At 47.4% G+C, this 12,176-nt stretch overlaps 1 protein-coding gene across 2 annotated transcripts in view; it reads right to left on the bottom strand.

Moving 5' to 3' along the window:
• The window catches only part of CROCC2 (ciliary rootlet coiled-coil, rootletin family member 2), a 229,604-nt gene that overhangs the window by 98,647 nt on the left and 118,781 nt on the right, over window positions 1–12,176 (bottom strand). For both annotated transcript variants that reach the window (XM_075569542.1, XM_075569543.1), the window contains exons 18-23: window positions 11,928–12,121; window positions 11,714–11,841; window positions 10,444–10,613; window positions 4,384–4,563; window positions 3,857–3,991; window positions 2,315–2,458 (exon numbers count right to left, since the gene is read on the bottom strand). In XM_075569542.1, the coding sequence (XP_075425657.1) occupies window positions 2,315–2,458; window positions 3,857–3,991; window positions 4,384–4,563; window positions 10,444–10,613; window positions 11,714–11,841; window positions 11,928–12,121 (951 nt within the window). The remainder of the gene's footprint in view (window positions 1–2,314; window positions 2,459–3,856; window positions 3,992–4,383; window positions 4,564–10,443; window positions 10,614–11,713; window positions 11,842–11,927; window positions 12,122–12,176) is intronic.

Raw genomic sequence — 12,176 nt, 5'->3', positions numbered from 1 at the left:
GTCATCACCTACACTTTAGGAAAATAGCTGACCGCAGAACAAGATTCCAAGATTTTGCTACTGCTCGGCAGGGACATCCTGAGAGTACACAAAATCCACGAACAGCGCAACGGATTCCACAACGCCCCGTTTGCCCAAAGACTTGATCTAGGATGGGTGATAGTGGGCAATGTATGCATTGGCAAAGGGCACAAACCAGACTATGTTGATGCCCACAAACATAATAGAATGTGGACACACATCCCTCTTTAACCCATGTCTTAGCCATATCCAAGTGACAGGAAGGCTTAGCAACAAAAAGAAACAAGGTCATACCGCTAAGAACCACAAAGACATCTTTATTCGAGAGGAATGTGACAATGGCCTAGGATGGTTAGTAGTCCAGACGACAAAAGACAACATACCCCCTTCACCAAAGAAAGAGAACGATCTCCTGAAGGTGATTGACAAAGAGATCTTTCAAGATAAGACAAACAATCGTACAACTCCGCCTCCACTCCATCCACCCAATGGACATCCAATAACCCAGGGGTCTCCAAACTCAGTCCTCAAGGGCCGCCAACAGGCCGGCTTTTATGGATATCCCTGTTTCAGCAAAGGTGGCTCAATCAGTGGCTCAGTCAAAGACAAAGACTGAGCCACCTGTGCTGAAACAGGGATATCCATAAAAGCCGGCCTGTTGGCGGTACTTGAGGACCGAGTTTGGAGACCCCTGCCCTAACCAAAAGAAAGGGAATTGAGAAGTCCACAAAAACAGAGCAGTGGCACAAGGTGCCTACAGACCAGAACATTGCAGACCATACAACTGGGTTAGTGTCTGAAGCTCCCCCACAGAATACATCATTGCCAACAAAACCGGAGCCTCTGGCGCAATCTGATGTGATCCCATCGGTCCCAGCAGGTACATCCGAATTAACAATTCCGGAAGCAGCCACAGAGGTCCACCCTCAAGTCTGTGCTGTAGTCACAAACATGACACCTGAAGGGACGCAATGACTCCACCGTTCCTCAAAATGGACAATGATCCAGCGAGTAGTCACACATCTCAAGCATGCCAACACTGCTTTCAGCCACATGGGAAAGTGGTCAGCCGTCATGGTGGGCATCCCTACAAAAAATGAAGTACTATCAATGCAATAGCAAAGGCAAGGAAGATTGCACCCAGCTGCGTCCAGAAGGAGACGTATACAGACAAGACCATCTGTATCAGCGGAAAAGAGGACCTCTCTAAAGGGAGTTCTTTCTGGAAGCTGGATTCTACAATCAACAAGGGCAACCCCACAAGAACAGATGGTCGCCATATCAATTCCCAAGTGTGTTGGGAACGCACGGTTGGAATTTCCCAACAGACAAGACTTCATGACCCGGGAGGCAAGTTCAGTTCGACTTTCTCATGAGCCTTGACAACGCTCTTGGTCGCAGCTCCAGCATTTGTCGGAGCTAGAACTTTTGCCGGGACTCTGAGGACTTGGGACACCACCTCCCTACTATTATTCATAGGTCTCAACAATTCTATGGACTCCTAGGAGACATTGAGGAGCACCCAGCCATCCTGGACTGGTGCACCTACTTAACGTCCCTCGCTAATGGGATCTTGGAGCGAGTGGTACCGTCCGGTACCACGTGTTATGTGGACATGAACTTTTACAAATGTTTATGTGTTTTATATGTTCCACGTATATATTTTTATGTATAGTGGTATCTACAGATACCAGACAGGGAGTGTCCTGGAACCTCTCTGCATGTTCACTTTCTCTGTTCTGAGGCAGCCATTGCAGCTCAGTATAATTGCAACATTGTTGCTACTATGTAGTTTTTCCATAGCCTCAGGTAGTTGCCTTGGCAACGCCCCGTTTTTCCCATTGAGTTGGTTTAGCGCTCTCCCCCTTCTGTGGTTGATTAATTAGCATACCCCAGTGCCTCTTCCTGTCTGGACAAGAAAATGTGCTTTATGTTATCATCAGCAGACCCAGTGAGTATTAGCATCTTCCACTGCTCCCTTAGAAAATGGATTCCTTTGCACCTTCCTCAAAGAAATGCCACTTGGAAGTGCTTTTATATTTCTGTTAACCCACACCCAATAAAGTTAAAGAAAATAGAAGGACTCTGTGTGCATTTAAAGGGGCTGAGTTTATGCTACCTGATCCTACTCATTAGTGACACTGAGTCTGGAACAGAATAAAGTATCTGTCATCTAAATGTAACATAGGTTGAACTTGATGGATGGAAGTCTTTTTTCAACCTCATCTACTATGTCACTGACACAGCCTGGCTGCTCCTAGCAGCTCTAACCATTGCACAAAGCTCCGCTCACCTCTTTGGCCAGGCTCTCTTTGTTTTCACTCAGCTGTTTCACACGTTCACAGAGACTCTTGTTCTCTTTTGAGTGTGCTGAGACGGCATCTTCAAACCCAGACTGCAGGGCCTTCAGTTCAGAGGAGACACCATCCAGCACAACCTGGGGGCATAACAAAGGGGTCTGATAAGCAGTAAGAACCATAACATCACAACCACAACTCTACCACAGCATCTTTGTTCTGTAGCACACTCTACTAGTCCCCCGCTGCCTCATACCAATCACACATGTGGAAGTGCCACTGCACTCTGGAGTTCCTGTCCACTGGTGGGCTTGCCATACTCTTAGTATACCATACTATACCATGGGCTTGCCACACTCCTTGTATACCATACTATACCATGGGCTTGCCATACTCCTAGTATACCATACTGTACTATGGGCTTGCCATACTCTTAGTATACCATACTATACCATGGGCTTGCCACACTCCTTTATATCATACTATACCATGGGCTTGCCATACTCCTAGTATACCATACTGTACCATGGGCTTGCCATACTCCTTGTATACCATACTATACCATGGGCTTAGCATACTCCTTGTATACCGTACTATACCATGGGATTAGCATACTCCTAGTATACCATACTATAACATGGGCTTGGCATACGTCTAGTATACCATACTATACCATGGGTTTGCCATACTCCTAGTATACCATACTATACCATGGGTTTGCCATACTCCTAGTATACCATACTATTCCATGGGCTTGCCATACTCCTTGTATACCATACTATACCATGGGCTTAGCATACTCCTTGTATACCGTACTATACCATGGGATTAGCATACTCCTTGTATACCATACTATACCATGGGTTTGCCATAATCCTAGTATACCATACTATACCATGTGTTTGCCATACTCCTGATCCTGCATTTTAGTCACTGAATCTGTGCTGTACATTGTGCTGTACATTGTGATACCTTCTCTTGAACCAGCATGAATGTGTTACATTGTTGAAGTCTTGACTTGCAATGACACTGGTTACTCATTTCCTGGATATTGCAGACCTCAGACCAGCCTCTTGTACCGCGGTTCCCAATCTGTAATGCCGATACTAAGCCCCACATACAAAGCTGGGACTACCATTGCACTCCGAGCCTCCCTGAAGCAAGCTTTACATCTATAGTAGTGAACCCTTCACACAACTATACACAGCATGTCAATCATATAACAGAGTATGCCCTGCTGAACTCTCCACACACACATGAATATAACAACTCATTCCTCCTTCTAATATACTACTGAACCCCTCCACATATATACACTCACAACGCTCGGCTATCATACGTCCTCACGTCCAAAAGGCCATATTTACTAAACAGTGTTCGGCAGTAAGGCACCTTCCAGCTCTGCAGACGGCTTAGTAAATATGGGCTAAAATGTAACCTCATTCCACGATATTATAGTTTTGATGCCCACGTGCACCATTTAATAAATAGTGTGGTTTAGAAGCGTAGATTATAACAATGTGCATATAACTGCTGACCTTGTCCTGCGCCTGCTTGCTCTGAGCATCACGCCTGAACCTCTCCGCCTCCATCTTGGAATCACAGAGCTCCCTCTCCACCTGAATCAGCCTCTCGCTCAGGGAATTCTTCTCCGTCTCCTTCAGCAGGAGAGCCTAGAATACAGACATTGTTACCAGTGGGGGATCTGACAGTGTACAAGGGGGGATTTCATCTGCAAACTTTGCCTTTGTACTTGAGCACATACACATTAACCCTTGTGTTGCCAGTGGCCTGCTGTGCATTGCAAGTACTGAAGGTCTGTGCTACGAGTCCTGATGAAAGAAGAGGAAGAGGGGTATATGGTGGTCTCTGATTCAGCCAGCAAGGAGTCTGAGAAACATCTGGAATTTGACAGGCAGACATCCAGCTGTGACCGATTACCCAAAGCCTCAAGTCATGTTTCTAGTCCTCCCCACAACTAATATAGGCTGGATTATTCTAAATGCTGGGTAAGATTTTGGGGTGGCTCTTCCTCGTATTCTCTGCACGTGTTTGCTCCGCTTACCTTCTGCTTCTCGTTCTCCACATGCAGCAAACTCTCCTCTCTCTCCTCCTGCAGGCGCAGGAGTTCTGCGCTCAGTTTCTGCTTCCAGGCCTCACAATCAGAGAGCAGCTCCTGTTTCTCCTTCTCCAGGCGCTGTACAGACTCCAGTTTCTCCGCACTCAGTGACAGGCGCAGGTACTCCTGAACCACGCGGGGTGACAGGTCAAGGAGACAGCTTTATTTCCCACTCATGAGTCTATTACAGCGCATACATTTACAAACCAGCAATCCTACATTTTAATGCATATTGGGGGTTGGTCATTAAACTGCGATAGTGCCTGTCGGGACTGGGAGCCAACGGGCGTTAGTGTGTCATGGTGCTCCGATTGGCACTATTGCAGTTTAATGAATAACCTCCACTGAAAAAAAACAGACATGCTTATCACAGAAAAGGTTAGCTTACGCTATCATAAACCAGGCGATCATTTCCTGATGTTAGCCTCATTGGAGTTTTCCTTTCATAATGTCCTTTTTATTTAAATTGTTATGTACTAAAATAGCACCAGACACAAAATAAGTTATGTTGAGTAAAAAAGTGACAAAACCCTCCACCGCACAGCAAATAAAAGTACCACTTGTAAGCACATTCACACGTCTCCGGGTACCGGTATGCAACCCTGTCGTTCCCCATTAATCGCTTAGCATACAATGCTTGCACTGCAGCCAGGGATTCTGGGTAATGACATGCACATAGGCACACAGTGTCATATTTTTCTTCATATCAATTTTTACACGGACCCCTGTAAGCTTTTTCAGCACTGCCTGGGTGTAACAGGGCCCTATCACTGTTGAGAAAAACTGTCTCTAAATCCAGTAGTGTGCTTGTTAATTGCACAGGAGAACAGAGAGGCCTTCCCCTACAGAAACCCCAGATACAGATAAGAGACTTTCTTTTTGTACTGTTGGGTGATATATATATATATATATATATATATATATATATATATATATACATATGTATATATATATATATATATATATATATATATATATATATATATATATATATATCTATGCCGTATTTCCTCGATTCTAAGACGCACATTTTTTCCCATTTACACATGAGTAAAATTGGGATGCGTCTTAGAATCGATGTTTTAATAAATAAATAAAACTTCTAAAAGCTGGTGTCATTGGCGGCTGGTTGAAGTGCTGGTTGTGTCTCCCATTGCCCCCCAGCGTGACTGTCGGCGGTGCGGCTGGGCTCCAGCCCTACTATCAGCTTGCCGGTGCAGCTGCAGAAGTGCTGCCTGCATCTCCCATTCCCCTTCCCCCCAGCGCACCCATCACCTTGGCAGTGCAGTGGTAGAGGTGCCGGCTGCCTCTCTCATCCACCCTCCCCTCACGCTCCCTGGCGACCTTAGCTGGGCAGTGCAGCTACAGAGGTGCCACTAGCTGCCTCTCCCACCCCCCCCCCCCCCCTCTGGCGCGACCATTACCTTGGCAGTGCAGCAGTAGAGGTGACGGCTGTCTCTCCCACCCCCCAAACTCCCCCCCGCTCCCGGGCGACCATAAGTTGGGCGGTGCAGCTGCAGAGGTGCCGCCGGCTGCCTCACTCATCCCTCCCCGGGCGACCATCAGCTGTCTGTGTGTGTGCGTCTGTCTCTGTCTCTCTGTCTCTGTGTGTGTTTCTCTGTCTGTGTGTGTGTGTCTCTGTCTCTGTGTGTGTGTCTCTGTCTCTGTGTATGTGTCGGTCTCTGTGTGTGTGTCTGTCTCTCTGTGTGTGTATCTGTCTCTCTTTGTGTGTCTGTCTCTCTGTGTGTGTGTGTCTATCCATTCTCTCCCTCCCCCTTCCCTCCATTCTCTCCCTCCCCCCCTTCCCTCCATTCTCTCCCTCCCCCTTCCCTCCATTATCTCCCTCCCCTGCTTCCCCCCATTCTCCCTCGCCCTTCCCCTCATTCTCCCTCCCCCATTCTCTCCCTCCTCCTCCCTCCCTCCATTCTCTCCCTCCCCCCCTCCCTCCATTCTCTCCCTCCCCACCTCCCTCCATTCTCTCCCTCCCTTTTCTCGCTCCCCCCCCCTTCCCTCCTTCGGCGAGCGCTGCCGTACTTATTGGGAGTCACTGAAGTTATCTCGCCAAGCGCGCTCATCGGCAGCGTGGCTACAGCATAAAGTATTGCAGTCTAGTGTAGACTAGTGTAGTCTAGATACATGTATGCTATTGTCTGCTAGTTAAATAAAAATCTGCACATTTAATATAGTGAGTTTCCACCCCCCATATTTTTTTTATTAAATCAAGGGTGCGTCTTAGAATCAATGATATGTACAGCAGGGCCCCGCTTCTCAGTGCTCCGCTTTTCGGCGATTCGCATACACATCGATTCGCGATACGGCGGTACCGAGAAGAGGGTCGCCATCTTGGATCCTCAGTCGCGCATGCGCAGAATGGGCGGTTGCGCCTGGCGCGCGTGCGCAGACCGTAGTTTGCGCGTGCAGACCATAGGTCGCGCGTGCAGACCATAGGTCGCGCATGCGCAGAGAGGCGAAAATGCCGATTTGCGCATGCAAACAACTGAAAATCGCCAGATCCGCTTTCCGGCGATTTTCACTATACGGCGGGCCCCTGGAACGGAACCCGCCGTTTACCCGGGGCCCTCCTGTATGTGTGTGTTTGGGGTGGTAAGCAGCTTAGCTACCCACCCAGTTAGATAGGGCTGGAGTAAAACGTGCAGTGATTTCTCCAAAGTGGAGTAGGTTTTTTTTTTATGTTTTGCTTTGACAGTGTTTAAAGGAACAGGGGCAATAAAGCCTAATTTTAATTTCACCTTAAAAACGGTCTCCATTGCATACCTCTGCACACATCTCTTACACTTAACCCAGCCAGGGCATTGTTGGCCGGTGGTGCCCTGTTCTGATGGAATTATTGCTATTATAGGCTAAATGTAGGCTTAATTCATAAATAATAGACACTTTTGTATAGTTAAATAGATTTTTTTATTCAAATAAAATGGTAAATACATGAAACCACCTCTATATACTCTTACACTGCAGATATCTATATCCACACACTGTGCTCCCTCTGTGTACACACACACACACAAACTGCTGCTACACACACACACAAAACAGCACACCACACACAACACAGTGCCTCTACACACACACACACTGGAGCTCTAGACACACAACACAGCACCTCCTCTACACTCACTACACAGCACCTCTACACACACAGCAGCAGCTCTACACACACAGCAGCTCTACACACACACAAACTCTGCTGCTACACACACATGCTACAACCATAAACACTGCTACTGACACACACACACCACACACACACACACACACACACACTGGAGCTCTATACACACACACACACACACACACACACACACCTCTTCCCCTGTAAATAGTGTTAACCTTTTCATTTAACATTGACCTTCCTTAAATTTTACCCCACAAATCAAGCACCCCAATAGCCTGCACTCATGGCTATTGTCCCACACTCAGTCACTCCTACCACCCATTGTGACCAAGCACTGCCATCTACAGCACTTACTCCCTCACCTGCTGTCTCTGTAAGTTTCCCATTAAACCTCTTAGATTGTAAGCTCTTCGGGGCAGGGATTTCCTTTCCTAGTGTCTGATTTTGCTGCACTTATTGTATAATTATAACTCCCTGTACTGTATTCTTTGTGAAGTGCTGAGTACACTTTTGGCGCTATATAAATAAAGAAATACAATACACTGGGTTAAAGAAGTGCAGAGCCAGTAACCCTACTCACAGACAGCTGATCTGACCTTTTGAGTCTCTTCAGTGTGAGGTTATTGGCCATATAATGAGAAGCTGAGAGAGGCTACAACCAGACACAACAGTTAGGCTGTGTCCATAGACACTTCGCCCGTGCGGAGGCACGCGGAGGCTGAGGGAAAGCGGGTGCTTTCCCTGGCCATGGTACGCACGCCGTCCGTGGGTGTGTCTAGGGGCGTGTCAGTGACGTCACGGAGCTGGTTCGCCCTCATTGGGCGAACCGCTCACGTGACTGGCCCGTCGCGCCAAGAAATCAGTTTGAACTGATTTCTTGCATAACGCATGCTCCCTCACACTTCCGCGCACGCACGCCGCATAGATGCGATCACTGCCTTTAGGCAGTCTGATCGCTCAGCGTCCACACGGTCGTCCATACCATGGACGCAGCCTTATGGTGAGTACAAATGTGACAACAATCCACCACTGTACTAAATTACAGGATTATCAGTTTACAGATGAATCTATAGCCTCTATCTGATAATATGGGAAGCTGCTTCCACTACTGGGGAAGAGATAAGCTCCACTAAACGCTTCTCTGGTACAGACAAGCTTCCCAGCATTTGAATAAAGACTTACATGTGCTGTGTTATCCTCATTGGTTTACATTATATAGTTAAGGCCCGTAATATAGTGCGCATGCGCGTGCGGCACTTGGCTGTGGATAGCCAGCCATCCTATACTAGGGCCGTGCGTGCACGGCAGTGAGCGTGGAGCCGGCCGACAGGGGGGGGGGGGGGGAAGACTGCGAAAAGTAAGTTTTTGCACCGCTACCGCCGCTGTAATGCATGTAGTTATGTATATGTATGTATGTATGTGTGTATGTGTGTTTATGTATGTATGTACATATGTGTGTGTGTATGTGTGTTTATGTATGTGTGTGTGTGTGTGTGTGTGTGTGTGTGTATGTATGTATGTATGTATGTATGTATGTATGTGTGTTTATGTATGTATGTATATATGTGTGTGTGTATGTGTGTTTATGTATGTGTGTGTGTGTGTGTGTGTGTGTGTATGTATGTATGTATGTATGTGTGTTTATGTATGTATGTATATATGTGTGTGTGTATGTGTGTTTATGTGTGTTTATGTGTGTGTGTGTGTGTGTGTGTGTGTATGTGTGTTTATGTGTGTGTGTGTGTGTGTGTATGTATGTATGTATGTATGTATGTATGTATGTATGTGTGTATGTATGTGCACAATGTTAATAAATAATTTATTCTTACACGTGTCGTTTTTTAATTAAAAAAAATATATAATAAATGAATAACTCCCACAATCTACACACATACATATATACACACACACACACACACACATAGACACACAGACACACACACACACACACATATAGATATACACATATACAAACACACAGACCACTGCAAACCTGTCGCTCCCGGCAGCACGGACCGTACACACAAAAAGTGTGCGTCCCGTGCACGCGCGTTAGCACCTGCTATAGAACAAGCCTAGGGCATCATCAATGAGATTTCCTGAGTAGGCTGGGTGATGCCGCGGCAGGATTCTGCGGTTTCCCGGCAGTGCGAACACTTAATCTGGGTACCTCTGTACGGCATGGTTTACATGCATGAGTAAAGGGCCTTAAAGGGCTGACAATCATCAGTATTATAAGTATTTTAAGTCATTTTATATTGCCATAGTAAACAAATGCTCCGAAGGCATTTTACCATCTATATCTAACATCCTCTGGGGACCCTCCTGTTTGACAGGCCTCAAAGGCACAGCTAAATCATTCCTTTTGTTTCGAGCTCTGTTTGCAAAGTAATTAAGAAGCTGTCATTAAAACAGATAAACGTAAGCAGCAGATCTGCTTGAATTCAGTGTTCCCGGAGAAAAGCGAAACCTTTGTTGTTCACAGGATACAAAGAAAAAGGAAAACCGTTACTTTAGGGGCGCCTGAATCTTCCTAAGGAAGCCGATAACACAGATTAAGTTGTTTAAAATGCTTCATAGCAATGTCCCTTTAACACATTCGCTGCCAGAGGTGGCAGGGGCACATTGCCAGCGATGCTCCGCTGCCGCCTCTGCAAGCGGAGGGATGATGAATCATTTACACGTGATTGGTTAATGATGTACGTGAAAGAAGCTGTAATTCTGTAGTGTGGCCCATTCCCTGTCAATGATAGTGAGCACCGTTCTGTGTACCATTTGGAGAATTTCGTACAATCGGTGCCGATTTTCTTGTTGCTGGCAGGTTCAACAACACTCAACACAACAATACCGCATCGGGGTGAATGAAATATTACCTTCTCCTTCTTGAGCCGCTCCGCCTTGTCTTGGTGCTGTTGGGCCTGGTTGCTGAGAGATAGCTGGGCCGTCTGCTCTGTCTGAGATAGTCGGAGTTCCAGGGTGACCTTCTGCTGGCGCAGCTCGGCTGTCGCTTCCTCGGCCTCCAGCGCGTGTTGCTGCGCCTCCGCTAAAGGAATGGATAACGTCAGCGTCTGTCCCCAGCATAACAACCCTCACACCAGACCCTCTCCAATACTCCGCTGTAGCATTCCCAACTCTCTAACCCAGGGCGCTCAACTCCAGTCCTCATGGCCCCCCCCCTCAACGGGTCTGGATTTCAGGATATCCCAGCTTCAGCACAGGTGGCTCACTCAGAGGCTCAGTCAAAGACTGAGCCTCTGAGTGAGCCACCTGTACTGAAGCAAGGACTGATTGAGCCACCTGTGCTGAACCAGTGACTGATTGAGCCACCTGTGCTGAAGCAGGGACTGATTGAGCCACCTGTGCTGCACCAGTGACTGATTGAGCCACCTGTGCAGAAGCAGGGATATCCTGAAAAGCTGACCTGTTGGGGGGGGGGGGGGAGGGGGGGTCTTGAGGACTGGAGTTGAGCCCCTCTGCTCTTAGGTATTGGACCTTTATATTCCTTGCTATTTGTTACATGGCTAAATGCTTTAATTCAATAAGATCATTAACATAGTAAGTGGGACTACATGTGGAACTATAGTGTATAATCAGTCTGCACAAGCACACTAAGGGGCACGTGCATCAAGTGCCAGTAGGGTTATTGCCCCCGTTCCGGAGTTCACTCCCATTTAAGCTACTGGGATGCGATGGCCCGTACCGGCATTTCATGCGTGTGCCCCTGAAAGGCAATCAAAGCATGTAAGGGGCTATGCATGCAGGTCATTTTGGAGCAAAACTGGGACATTTTCATCCTGCATCAGTGTATCTTCTTCAAATTTGCCTCATTTGCCTCATCGACTTGGAGAGTGTGAGTAAGACGAGTTGCGGAGGAGTTACATGGGGCGCAGAATTTGGCGCCATTCTTTCATTTGCACAAACAAATCTGCTAGATCTAACACTCTTTAGCGAAACACGGAGCAGTGCGGCAACAAACCCTCATCTCTGCATTGATGCCTAGACCCCATAGCATGTGCAATATCTATTTCTTTCATTAAGGAAGAATATATCAAGCAGGGAATCCAGTGTTCTGCATCAGAGAACTAAACGTTTGCAATGATGTGTCGGGAGGCGCAGGGAGCGTGCAGTCTCAGCATTGTATACCTTGCAGGTTCTGCATTGTAAGCGTCAGGGTGTGTATCTCTCCTTCCAGCTGTTCCCTGCGATCCTCCAGCTGTGCTGCCCGAACCTGTGTATCATACAGGGCACTCTCCAGGGACTCCTTCTGAGCTCTATAACACAGTGATAAGAGGCAAAGTCAGGCACAACAAGATACCGTGTGCCACAGAATAGGAGCTGAGCAGAAGCGGATTAATACCGGAGCTTAGCGAATTCTTCCTCACGTTCCTGTGTCTCTCTGTCGAGCGCTGCCAGCTGCACGCCAAGCCCTGCATTCTGATTGGTCAGCTCCTCTGTATGCTGAGCTGCGCGCTGCAGGTTTGACGCTTGCAAGTCCATTTCCCTGCGGCTTTCCTGCAACTGCTCCCGCAGAGCCTGTGACAGGGCTGTAGCCTGCAGAGAGACATGTCTGTCACTGTGCTGTCACCCACGCAGGTCACGTAGGTTA

Source organism: Ascaphus truei, chromosome 14, assembly GCF_040206685.1.
Source record: "Ascaphus truei isolate aAscTru1 chromosome 14, aAscTru1.hap1, whole genome shotgun sequence".
In the NCBI taxonomy this organism is placed as follows: Eukaryota; Metazoa; Chordata; class Amphibia; order Anura; family Ascaphidae; genus Ascaphus; species Ascaphus truei.
The sequence above is the reverse complement of the archived record's forward strand: the minus strand, read 5'-3'. Positions and strand labels throughout refer to the sequence as shown.